General features: G+C 39.3%; 1 protein-coding gene across 1 annotated transcript in view; it reads right to left on the minus strand.

Annotated features, from left to right (window-relative positions):
• Positions 1 to 6,423, minus strand: part of SMLR1 (small leucine rich protein 1) — an 8,285-nt gene extending 1,862 nt beyond the window's left edge. The window contains 3 exon segments of the mRNA XM_007122253.2: positions 3,551 to 3,750; positions 3,752 to 3,803; positions 6,369 to 6,423. Coding sequence (XP_007122315.2) covers positions 3,551 to 3,750; positions 3,752 to 3,803; positions 6,369 to 6,423 — 307 coding nt within the window.
• Between the last annotated feature and the right edge of the window lie 7,541 nt (positions 6,424 to 13,964).

Raw genomic sequence — 13,964 nt, forward strand, 5'->3', positions numbered from 1 at the left:
GTGGGATCTTCCCGGACCGGGGCACGAACCCGTGTCCCCTGCATCGGCAGGCAGACTTTCAACCACTGCGCCACCAGGGAAGCCCATTCTCTCTTATTCTTAATTACTGAAGGCTAACTGCACAACAGGTGCTTTGAATGAGGAGCCAGGATACAAATCCTAGAGTGAAAATGGGTGACCTGAATAATGACGTTGAAAGAAGAGAACTAGAAAATGGAAAACTAGGAGAGAAAGCAAGAGAAAACCCATCATTCCTCAATGAGTTATATGTACCAAGCGAACCAAATGTCTGTGCCAGGCGCAATGAAGAGAGCTAGAGAAATAATTTATCCTTCTCCTGAAAGAGCTTGCAATTTGGCCATCATTTCAATTTAATGGGTCTGTTAAGGACAGTGCAGAGATAAACAGGTGAAATTAGCCAGGTGGCCGTGAAAACATCTGAGTTTGTAACTAGAATATTCTGCAGGCAATGAAGTTTTCCTTCTTGGGCCACAGGTGAAGAAATGTAATCTTGACTCAGAGCTAAGTCTTTATGCAGAGGAATCACCATCATCAGTAATTAGCCCTGTTACAGAAAGAGATTGATCGAGTCCCCTCAAAACTTTTGTAAAGTTCTTGCCTTGTTTAATTCTCCCACTGTTGGCTCTCATGTTGGTGATGTTTATTTGCCTGGGCCAAGAGGATTCCTCCATTCAGCAGATACCTACTGAACACCTACGCTGTGTTCAATACTCCAGGGGTAGTGTTTTGGCTGAGAGGGCTAGCTCTGGAGCCAGACAGCCAGCGTTCAAATCCTGTCTCTACCATTTTCTCGGTGAGTGACCTTGGGTAATTTACTCAATTTTAAGTAAATTTTATATAATTAATTTTATTTCTAAATAAAGATCAATAATTTTATCTTTAAATTTAATAATAGCTACTAGATATATTTTAATAATAGTTATTATAATGACACAAACACTGCCTTCTTAGAATTTATAAGTCAGCAGGGGTCATAATGGCCAACAGTTGTTCAGAACAGGCACTGTTAAGAACCTTACGTGTATTGTCTCACTTAATCCCCACACCAGCCCTACAGCTATGTCCTGCTATTATTTCTATCTCACAAGTGAAGAAACTGAAGCTTCAAGAGATTAGGTAGTGTGGCCATTGTTACAGACCTGGAATTCAAACCTCCATTTGGTTTGACTCTGTCATCTGAGATCTTAACAATTTCACTGTGCTAACCCTTCACTTATTCTTGACTTTTAGAAATGCTTATCTGTTTCCTTTTGGATTGCTGACTATCAAAACATATATCTAAAGTTCAGTGAGAGATGCCTAGCTGTGCTGTACATTTTCCATGCTTTAGTTAACTGTTTTAGAATGTCAATTGCTGAAGGCCAGAACCTGATCATTTCCTTACCTGACCTTATTTTACATCTAGCTTCATCAGGCATTCAAGAGACACAATTTCTTTTCCATAGTGACTATTTTTGGCAATGTTGCTTATTTTAGCAAGCAATTTGTTCATGATCAGGGTGATAGTATTTTGAGCGGCACTGAAAGTAGCAGTTTAGGAATCTCAGGACTTGGGGAGATAAGATAATCAAAACTTCCACCCGAGGAGAGGTGACATATACGTGGCAGTGGTTGATGAAGGGTTTGGTGATGGAAAGTTCAAGACTCAGACCTCCACCTTAAGAGCTACTCCTCAAGGCAACTGACACAGAAGAGTACAGGATGTTAGAGAATTTTCTTTCTTCCTTTGCGAGAAAATTGATGTTCTCTACATACTAATTAAATTTACATGCACCATTACCTCCTAAGCCTTGAAGTATGGAGATTAATGATGAATGATTATGATACCGTCACATGCTTTCCATCACATCTTAAAATGCCTCTCTTGTCTGATGGACTAAGATTATGAGGTAGGCAAGATGACTTTCTGTTTCAGGATGCAGGAATCTGGGGTTCTGTGAACACATTAGTTTATCTGTCAACGTCCCTTTCTTTACAGGAACAAAATAGGAATGATTAGGGCTTCCCTGGTGGCGCAGTGGTTGAGAATCCGCCTGCCGATGCAGGGGACACGGGTTCGTGCCCCGGTCCGGGAAGATCCCACATGCCGCGGAGCGGCTGGGCCCGTGAGCCATGGCCGCTGAGCCTGCGCGCCCGGAGCCTGTGCTCCGCAGCAGGAGAGGCCACAACAGTGAGAGGCCCGCGTACCACAAAAAAAAAAAAAAAAAAAATAGGAATGATTACACTTGCCATAACCCTGGTTGCAAGATTAATGACATGACATTTGACCATCTGTTTACAGTTTTTAAGTGGGAGCTGCTAAATAGAGATCCAAACTGGTGATATCTTATTTGGGGCCAAGTGTTCTCATTTGCCCTCAAACTGGAGAGAAGATATTACTACTTGCCCTTAGGAAAGCAGCTACAGAAAGAACTATAATTTTAAAAACCACATGTTCTCAGGGGTTTTTTAATAAGAAAGGAAAATTTGGAATTAAAGGGATCACATCCATATAAAAATGAAAACATGCCTAGTCTAAGGTTATCTGCTAACACTGGAAAATGTAATCAGGAAAAAGGATACACAGATCCCATTGGGAGAGGAGGGAAATATAAGCAAAGGATGGTTTGAGGAAGGGTTTTCAAATTTGTTTTTAGTACTTTAATGACATCATCCAACTTAAGAAATATTACTGGGTTTTGATACTGCTAAAATAGCTATTAACCTCTCATATTAATCTAACATTTGCTGGGTACATTATTAACACACAGTCTATCAAATCACAGTGCAGTTTCATTCATTTCAATTACAGTGGAATAAACAGGCTCAATCCAGGACCCAGCTTCTCATGTCCCCGTCACTTTAAACTTCCTGAGGGTTTTGTTTTGGTTTGGCTTTGTTTTTGTTTTTTTTTTTTTACCTTAAGACCCCAGTTTCATGGTAAATTTACATCAAGCCATCAAAATATCTATTAAGGCTTGACATTTGCCAAACACTGTGATAGCACAGTGTTGGCACATTTCCTGAGTAGAAGTTCAGTGGGTGAGGAGTGTGTGCACACACACACACACGCACACACGCACACGCACGCACACACACGCGCACGCACACACGCACACACACACGCACACACACACGCACACACGCACACGCACACACACACGCACACACACACACCTGTCAGGTTGAGACGGCAGACCAAGAAACACATTGTAATGTTTGTGAATCTATCGGCCTGAGAGACAGAGACAAGCAATCACAGGTCCAGATTGCTGACTCACAGCTCTCCTGTCTGCGAGGGGCTGCAGTTAAGGGTGCCCACGGCAGGCCTTCAGAGCCCAGCAAGTCACCCACATTGCTGGAAAGATCACATTTTGCCACGTTCCCCACGGAAGATATCTTAAGGGGGGTGGCTCACTGAGAAGCACCTACATATCAGAAAGATGTGTGGCTCCAGGCCTCCCAGAAAAATGGACGGTACATGGACTTGTTCCAAATGTGTGCCATGGGAAAGAACTCTAACCCCTGCCTTGTGTGGCTTCTCACTTACCCTCCATCAGCTTGATCCTGAAATAGGCAATGAGGAGGAGGAGCAACAAAGTCACGGGCAGGAAGATGCCAGAGAGCAGGAACCAGCCTGGGAGCTCTCTCAGGAACTCCGACAGTATGGGGCTCATTGCCATATCACACAGACCACCGATGCCCCCTCAGCCCCGGGCCGGCGGGGTTCGCACTCCGATGAGGGCAGCTTCGCTGAGTCCACACTTGTTTTCTTCTGGGGCTCTGGCCTTTGCTCAGCACATCTCAGTGGAACTTTTTGTGGACTTTGCTCTATTTAAACAGCCCCATGAATTCTGAGAGGTTTGCTGGCAGGTTACTCTGTAACTCAACTACGAAGTGTAGAGGAATTGAAAGGTGATTCTCCCAGGCCATTCCAGAGATGAGTATTTATCTGGCAAGGTTGGGAATGACACCAGGAGACCTAAATTTCTTTGTATTCAGGTTATCTGATATGAAAAGTACCAGACTTGAAGCAAACCTCCTTGTTGTATATATTCTACCAATACATGCCCAGACGTAGGAAGAATTTTGCCTACATTTTCTAAATTTCAGAGAAAATATTAATTAGTAGCTATGTTAAGGTACCTGTGTCGAGAAAAAGTGAATTTTCCTTCATACATAGTTTATACAACTAATAGCAAGGAAGGAGAAACAATTTCCTTTCCATATGTAAAAACTCTTCCTAATGTGTCCTACTCTGAATGCTTTTCTGAGAGGTACACTGGTTTATTCAGTTATTCAACAAAAATTTAATTCTACTACAACCCAACCTCTTGACTAGATGCTGGATGTACAAGAAAAAGCCATGGTACCTTCCCTCTGGAGGCACACAGAGAGAGAGAGAGTGGCCATAAGACATGATGGTGGAATGGATGGTTATATGGGCCCTGTTCCTTCTCCCCCCAGTGCATCAGTTTGTGCTTGCTGCTTTAGTAGCTGGCACTCTCAGCTGTTTCCTGCTCACACAGTCCTATGGCCCACCCTTAGCAGTAGAAGGTGCCCCCTGAATGATAGTGATGTGGCTGGTGTGGTAACTACCAAGTTTCTGGCAAAAGATTAAAAGGACAATAGACTACGTTGACGCTGGTTTATAAACTGAGTTGACTTGCCATCCACTGCTTTAGTGAAAAAAATTTTGAAGATACTGGTCTACTAAACTAAAACCAACTAAAAAATCCTTTCTATCATTAAAAGGCCTCCTGGAATATTTGGAAAATTTGGGCAGGGAGATTGGCAGCCACCTCCTTGGGCTGATTTCTCTTCTCATGTTGTTACCCTGTCCCCCATGGCCACTTGGGTGAGTGGCTGCCCTATCAAGGGTATGCTGCTGTCAATGCCTCCTGAATTTTTCCATCAAGGGTTTTGCATGGCCATGCAGAGTCTTAGTCCCACCTGTAAAGTCAGCACCCTAATCTACAAAACAGTAAGAATGGGGAGGGTCTCTGGGGTGCCTAGATGTCTTCCTAAGCAGTAAACAGTAAATAGATTTCTGTCAGATCTACCCCTACGTACTTCATATTTTATGCCATTGTAAAGAGCGTTGCTTTTAAAATTTCAATTCCTGATTGTTTGTTGCTGGTATTAAAGGTTTTCTTAATTTATTAAATATATCACATCACTGGGAACTTTTAGAAGATTACATATTAGGATTTGTTAAACACCCTTTAGAACTTAAGAACTTTTATCAATAAAGACTTTTTTCCAAATTCACACTAGTTGCTTGGGTTAAGTAGGCCTAGCAGGTAGAAGGATAGAGATGTTTGAAACACTGGTAATCAGTTTATTTGATTGACCAGAATTTGGGGTGGGGTTCCATAGAGCGTGCAATATGCTACCATAATGACAGCAGAGTCTTTACCTAGCTTTTTACCATGTGGTGGGTGTAATCATTAATGTCACTGGAAAATGTACATCTGTGAAAATAGAGGGACATGTTACATTTGGGGTTAAATTCTCCTGTTGACTTCCTTAGTAGTGAATGAGCCCACTATTGATTTACATGACAATTTATGGCACAGTGATTGCAGATGTTGATGTGGGTTCCTAGGGAACTACTCTTATACCACCTATTATGCTCTTAGTGACAGCTGGACAAAAGCCTTTTTTAGATAACTGTGACCTATTGAAGGTGATACCAAAACCACCAGGCCTCTGATTTGGATTCTGTATTCATCTGAATAAGCCATAAAGGATGACTCATGCCAGTGACGTGCGTAGAGCAGGGAAGGTTCTGAAGTCCATCAGTGGAAGGTGCCAAAGTGCTGTTGACTGATATCTGGAGAATCAAATTGTGTACAGCTGCAAAACCAATACAAAAAAATAAATACAAATGAAACTAACAAATTTTAAATGAAGTGCTCTGATTTAATTATATGGGTGATGTTTTGCTGATGAAGCACTGCTCACTGGAAATGTAGTAATGACTGTTCCAGTGTGGGCCTTTTGGGTAGGAAAGCCTATATTCTCTGACTCTTGTTAACTGCCCTTCTGAACTTGGCTCATTAGCCCATGTCAATTAAAGTAGTATCACTTGGCACCAGTACTACAGTCAACACAAAAATAAGGGCTCTGAAATCGTGTGGCAGTGGTAGGTTATAAGGTACTCTTTCAATAAAAAGATAGACATGGAAGTGACAATGAAGAATTTAAATTCTTTGTGAACTTTGAGAAAAGGTCCACAGGCCTTCATTTATTCATATTTGAAGTAACAAATATTTTTTGAGGGTTTAACATGTGCCCTGGAGGCACTGATTTGGGGCTGTGAACATACTCATGGATGACAAAGTCCCTGTCTTTATGGAACTTACATTCCAGTGGGGTGTAGTAGTATACACCCCAGGGAGTAGTATAAACACTTCCCATGTTCTATCTCATTATAGTTTTATAACAACGCCTTTGAAGTAAGTACCAATTCTCTAAAGCCCATGGAGCTTTCATAACTCATCAGTGATCTCACCACTAGAAAGTGACACAGTTGGAATTTGAACCCAGACCCCAAACACTTATCCATTATATTCTACTGCCTCTCAACCTCCTAGAGATATAGTGTCAAGTCATGATAAGTGCTCTGCAGGGAAAAAAAAAAAAAAAAAAAAGCAGGACAAGGAGAGAAGAGACTAACAGGAAGTGTTACTTTTAGGTGGGTGGTCAGGGAAGGAGTACTAGCCTGATAGAGCTGCTGTAACAAAATACTACAGACTGGGTAGCTTAAACAACTGAAATTAATTTTCTCACAGTTCTGAAGACTGGATGTCCAAAACTGAGGTGCTAGCAGGGCTGGTTTCTGTTTAGACCTCTATCTTTGGCTTGTAGATGGCTGGTTTTCTTCTTGCTGTGACCTCACATGGCCTCTTCTCTGTGCTCGGGCACCCCTGGTTCTCTTCCTTTCCTTATAAGGGTACCAACTGTATTGGATTAGGGTCCCACCCTTATGACCACATTTAACCTTGATTACCTCCCTAGAAGGCCCTATCTTCAAATATACTCACATTGGGGGTTAGGGTTTCAACATATGAATTTTGGTGGGGTAATCAATTCAGTCCATTACAGAAGATTTCTCTGAAAAGCAGACTTTTGAGCAGAGTCTTGAATGGGAAGAAAGATGGAGCCCTGAGCATATTTAGAAGAATGGAGTTTTAGGCAGAGAGAACAGCAAGTACAAAATTCCTGAATTAGGAATGTTTTTGGTGTGATAGGAGATGCAGAAGTAGGCCTACTGTGGCTGGAGCACACTGAGAAAGGGGAAAATTGGTAGAATATACACTTTTGAGAAACTCTGATCTAGAACCATGACAACACTGACAGTCGCTCAAGAAAATGTGCCCACAGGGTGGTCTGTGAAACTAATTCTACAGCATTTTATTAGGCATTGCTTGGAAAAGGGTTAAATAAATGTAGAGAATACTGGGGTAAGATGATTTCTTTACTGCAAGGTTTCTTAGAGCCTTTAATTTGGTAAGGCGCATTGTGAATCCCCAAGAGGAATACAGCATGAGTGTTTCCCAAACCTACTGGACCATGGAGTCCTTGTTGCCAGGAGAATCTCAGGAGATCACCGTCTGCAGAACATGCTTTTGGGTATCGGCCATTAGGTAAGAAGATTTGTCTTGGTGCTATGAGTATCAACCCCTACCCTAAGTATCAACGTATAGGATTGGTATTCTTAGGTAGGGAATGGTGGACAGGAATCAAGTTATTCTGAGAAATTATGGGGCTTTTTCACTTCAGTTTTTGTAAATTGTACTAGCACAGACTGGCCCCAACAATTCAAGAAGCATGAACATTGTGTGATTCATTCAATTCTCCAAGTATCAGCCCATCTCACTTTACGAAGTTATTTTGTTTATAGGAAAATGATCTTGTCTCATTCATGAAACTCTTTGCAAGTTTATTTTGTTCGTGGGAAAATGGTCATTGAAACATGCCCACCTGACACAGTTTCTTTTCAATCCTGTCTTATTTGGGGTGGTGATACAAGTTAGATGTTTCTGTTCATTAGCAGTGGTCTGTGACAGGAGTGGGTAGCTCTCTGGGAGTAGTATAAGGATGAACGTTTGCATGAACGTTTGGAGGGCACTTTGACAAACCAAAAGTTACTTGTTGCTTGAACATGTTTAGAACATCAGAGATGAAAATTCTGTTCAATTCAGCTTTTTCTCTCCATTCACCCATTATGCTTTGGTCAATCAACATGACCAAATAAGATATAAAATAATCTCTTATTTTATATCTCTCATATAAATAAGAGATAAGAACAGAGACTGATTTATGCTAATTTGAGTTAATGAAGTTTAAATTTCAGCACCCCTCATTTGCCTGGACCCTTCCAAGACCCAGGGAGGGATACCGAAAATATATACACGTGGTGTTAGTTTTTGTAGAGTTTGCAAACAAAAGATATATTAGCTGCAATAGATATCTTTCCACTCCAGATTCCCATCTTTCACGCTCTTTATGTCAGGAAGTGTTGGAGCAGCCATGGAAATTCTGGGGACAGCTCTAGGGGGAAGATGAGTTGGGGACACATTTAATTTGGGTTGGTGGAAAGTTTATGTGTTTTGCAGTTGTTTCTGTATATAGTTAAGTTGTAGTTAGCTGTCTTGGTGTAGCAATGACTTTCAGGGGTACTCATACCACCCCCTGTGCTATAATTCTTTGCGTTGTGACCCAAATTTTCAGGGGCAAAAGGTTGTATCACAATTTGATCATGTCCTATGCACTTAACTTCAGAAGTATATGGGAAGTGGGAGAGAAATAGGATTTGAAACGTATGGGGCCAGAAGCTGCTGTGGAAAATTCTTCCAAATCTCATGCATGTAGAATTATAAGTGGAAGATTTGATTTTTTTTTTGGAAGATTTGATTTTTATTCCTGCTCAGTCAAGATGAAAGTTCTCTCCTGCAGTGTATACAGTTATGAACACAATATGCATTTTGGTGTTAGTAGAGTTGAATAGAATTTGTCAGAACTCCTGTGTCTGAGAATGAAAACCATCAGCAATAATACTACAAACAGTAAGTGCATCTTTGTGTAATGTTGCACATTTTAAAGATCCCAAAGCACTGAGTTACATTTTAGGGTGTATGGTAGATCTTGTCTTGACAAAGTGTGGCAGTTCTGGACAAAAGAGAGTACTGAATTGGAACCTGAGGAAACCCGTGTTCCAATAACAAAACTACATGTATTTCTGCAAGTTCCAAGTGTGTAACATAAGGGAAATTTGATTATATGGTTATATAGCACAACATAATATAATGACAATTAAAAACACATTTAATTCCTCTTGGAATTCCTTAATTTCAGATTATTTTTGTGTGTTTCAAAATGATGGATTATACCAAAATTCAAATATGATGAGAGGGAAAGTTCCCAGTGGAGGCCAAAATAAAAAACTGAAGGATTGACAGAAGCTCCAGAATGTAAAAAAATTTGCTTGTTAGCTTTTTAAAATTTGTAATTTATTTCTTTTCTCAGTCTACGTAAATATTCACTTTTATCCAGGTTTTTGTGTTTGCAATTTTGTATTTTTTTTCTCTGAAATAGGGACCTTCAAAATGTATAAGCTTCAGACATGTATTACCTGGGTCTGCTGCTGGGTAAGAAGAGAAACGTTCCAGAAGAATAAAGCCTGAGACAAGTACTGGAGAACCTTGCTCTAATTTCTCTAGTTTATGCTTCTTGCCATAATTTCAGGAGGCTGACCCCTTTTCATTGGTCTCTCTGGCTATTTGGAGGCTTGTAAAGGCAGTTCTAATTTAGGGGGAGGTGGTGAAAGTGATTCTGCAGACTCTATGTCAGAGACGAGCTTTACCCAAGCAAGAATTAAATTTAACCCAGATATCATCAATTGATTTTATGGGTTTTTTTTGGTAAATTAAGACTCAGCCTTCTCCTGTAATATAATATTATGCTTAAATATACATCCCGGAGAAGATAATCCAGCGTAATGCCATTACACAGGTTTATAGCTGACCTTTGAAATCTAAATCTAAATTTTCTTTGAAAAAACCCCCACAATTTTGTTTCTGTTTCCCTTTAGAAAAAAATCCTTGTGACTTCTGCAGTATCCAAACAGTAAATCCAGTGTTTATTTAAGTCTGAGAGTTTGCAGATGACTGACAAATCTATCGTTTTGCACAAGCCCTGCTTTCTGTCGGAGAGCTGCAGTTTAGAGATTCACTGCTACAACATAGGCGAAATCCTTTCCTTAGCAGAGTCAGTATAATGCACAAGTTTGTATTAATCACTGAGGGTAACCCAGAAGGCCATTACTAGAACTTTTGGCCCAGGTGGTAACAGGAAAATAACAGCTGTTTGTATAAAGAAACTAGGAGCTCATTTGCACAGCTATTGGAGGCAATAGGGAGATTAATGCATGTTGTCAGTTATACAGGTTTAATTTGACTTGCGCTAAAATAGCATCAATACACATCACCCCTTTGCCATTCATTCCTTCTGAATGCTGATTAATTTACTCTCATTTCACCCTGACTGCTGCCAGGCAGTAATGAGTCGTAGCCATCTGGCAGTCCTATTTTATCTTGCCCATTGCCCCTAAAAAAAGCAGAGATGGGAACAGTCTTTTCCTGGGCGTCCATCCAGCTGCTCAGAGTTCCCAGCCGTCTTCTTGGGAATGCAGGGCAGATATCCATCCAGACAGTGAATTCTTGAACTGGCACGTGGTTTTTGTGTTGAAGCTGGTGAGCCAAAGCCTCCTAATTTCAGAATTGGGAGGGATGTATAAGAGAGCCTGTATGTCAGAGTTAACAGTTAAGTCACGTAGAAAGAGTAAAGTAAAGTACAGCTACTGCTATAAAGTGGTATTTTATAGATGCATAATAATACAATGTACACAGAGATAAGGCTCTTTACAGACATATAAAGCAATACTGTTAATAATGTCTTAACTCCTGAAAGAGCAGGAAACCATCTGGTCTCGGTAATTGCTTCCAAATATAATTTTTTTCTTTTCATGATGTCTTCAGAAAAATCAGACATATTACCTCATTATGGGTAAAAGAATAATAAATAAGTTTGACATAAATTTGATTCTATTTCAAGGACACTGTTTTTTAAAAAATCTACTTTATTGAGGTATAGTTCACACACATTAAATTCTGCCCATTTAAGTCTATATTTCAATGTGTTTTGACACATTCACATACTCATGTAATCATCACCACAATCAAGATAGAGAATATTTCCATCAGTCTCCCCAAATTGTCCTTGTGGCCCTTCCTGGTCAGTCTTCACTACCCCAACACCAGGCAACCTCTGATCATCTGTCAATGTAGATTAAATTGACCATTTCTACAGTTTCATAGAAATGGAGTCTTACAGTATGTATGCTTTTGTGTCTGACTTTTTTGCTTAGCATCATTCATCCACACTGTTGCATTTTTCAGTAATTGATTCCTCTTCATTGGTGAGTAGTATTTCAGTCCATGTCTATTCTGTATCACTATGGATATGCCATAATTTGTTTATCCATTCACCTGTAGATGGACATTTAATTTCCAATTTTTAGCTATTATGAATAAATTTGTGTACATGTCTTTGTGTGGACATATCTTTTCATTTCTCTTGAGTAAGTACAGATTTGAATAAGAACAGAATTTCTGGGTCTTATGGTAAATGTATGTTTAAGCTTATAAGAAACTATCACACGGTCTTCCAAAACGATTATGCCATTTCACAATCTCACTAGCAATGAAGGAGGAGGATTCTAATTTTTCCACATTCTCACCAACACTAGGTATTGACATCTTAAAACATTTTAATCTGTTCTAATGAGTATGGAGTCCTATTTCATTATGCATTTAATTTGAATTTCCCTGTGTTTTAAAATATAGGTTTTGGGCTTCCCTGGTGGTGCAGTGGTTGAGAGTCCGCCTGCCGATGCAGGGGACACAGGTTCGTGCCCTGATCTGGGAAGATCCCACATGCCGTGGAGCGGCTGGGCCCGTGAGCTATGGCCGCTGAGCCTGCGCGTCCGGGGAGAGGCCACAACAGTGAGAGGCCCACGTACTGCAAAAAATAAAAAAATAATAAAATAAAATAAAATATAGGTTTTATTATTCTTCAGGTATAACAAGGTCAATAGATCATGAAATGATTGCTATAAGGGTCAGCAAGGACCTAAAATATTAAAACATAAAAAATATAGAATAAAAGGCATGATTAATACCCCTAATGACTAATGATGTTGAGCATTTTTTCATGTGTGTATTGGCCATTCATATAGCTTCTTTTGTAAATTGTTCAAATTTTTTGCCTATATTTTTATTGTGTTGCCTTCTTAATGAGTTATAACTAAATTCTTTATAAATTATGCACACAAGTCCCTTGTCAGATATTTTTATTGTGAATATTTTCTCCCATTTTGTAGTATGTCTTTTAATTTTCTTAGTAATGTCTTTCAAGGGGCTTAAGTTTGAAATTTTGGTCAAGTCCCACTTAATTTGTTCTTTCACACTTTTTGTGTTTTATAGAAGAAATCTTTGCCTACCCTAAGATCATAATAATTTTCTCCAATGGTTTTTTGTTTGTTTGTTTGTTTTGTTTTATTGGTTTTTTTTGGCTGTGCCACATAGCTTGCAGGATCTTAGTTCCCTGACCAGGGATCGAATCCTGTGTTTTTTCTAGAAGTTTAGTAGTTCTAAACATTGTATTTAAGTCTGTGATCCATTTTGAGTTAAATTTTTATATTGCCTGAGGTAAGGGTCAAGGTTCATTTTTTTCCACAAGCAACATTTGTTGAAGAGACTTTCCTTTCTCCATGGAATTAAATTGGCATTTTAATTTTTACTGAAAATCAATTGACTATATATGTGGGGGGTCTATTTCTAATTCTCTGTTCTGTTCCATTGATCTGTAGGTCTATTCTTCTGCCAACACCACATTCTCTTGATGACTTACTGTAGCTTTACAGTAAGTCTTGAAATCAGGAAGTGTAAGTCACCCAATTTTGAATCATTTGACTATTCTAAGTCCTTTTCTTTTCCAAAAAATTTTAGAAACAAATTTACAGAACAAAAAAACAAAAAAAAAACTGGCTGAGATTTTGATTGGAATTGTGTTGAATCTACAGATCAATTTGGATACAATGACAATCTTAGTAGTATTGAGCCTTCCAGTTCATAAATATGGTCTATATTTCCACTTATTTAACCTTTGAATGTTCTCTCAGTAATCTTTTGTGGTTTTCAGAGTACAGGTTTGCATATATTTTATTTAATTTATTCCTAAGTATGTCATGTTTTGTATGCTATTATAAATGGAGTTAAAAAATTCCACTTCCAATTGTTTGCTGCTAGTATATAGAAATACAGTTAATTTTTTAATATTGACCCTGTATCTTAAAACCTTTCTAAACTTGCTTGTAAGCTTTAAGAGGTTTTTTTGTTGTTGTTTTGTTTTTTGGTAAATTCCTCAGGGGTTTTTATGTGTCATGTGTACATAAAGAGAGTTTTGCCTCTTTTTAAAAAATTTTTTTAAATCTGCATGGCTTGATATTTTTTTTTCTTGCCTAATTGCACTGGCTAAGGCCTGTAGTACAATACTGAATAAGTAATAAATGTTCTTTCCTTGGAAGTTATTCTGCTTAGTTTCTTACGGTTTCAATCTTGCATGCATATATTTGTGTTGGACAAATGACTCAAGAGGATTCCTAGGCAGATTTTTGAAACTGTTTCTCTGCTTAGCTCTGTCCTCTTGGGGACTCTGCTCTGCAAATTCCAGCTGCCTTGTCCTCCCCAATTCCAAGTCTCTGAATCTTAAACTCTTAGGCTCTGTTTGGCTTCACCCTCCCTGTCCTGCAATCTAGAGACTGTCTTTCAGTAGAAAACCTGGGTAATGGTAGGACTCACCTTATTTTTTACCCTACTTGTAAGGATCACAATCCT

The sequence above is a fragment of the Physeter macrocephalus genome, chromosome 10 (genome assembly GCF_002837175.3).
Source record: "Physeter macrocephalus isolate SW-GA chromosome 10, ASM283717v5, whole genome shotgun sequence".
NCBI classification, from domain to species: domain Eukaryota; kingdom Metazoa; phylum Chordata; class Mammalia; order Artiodactyla; family Physeteridae; genus Physeter; species Physeter macrocephalus.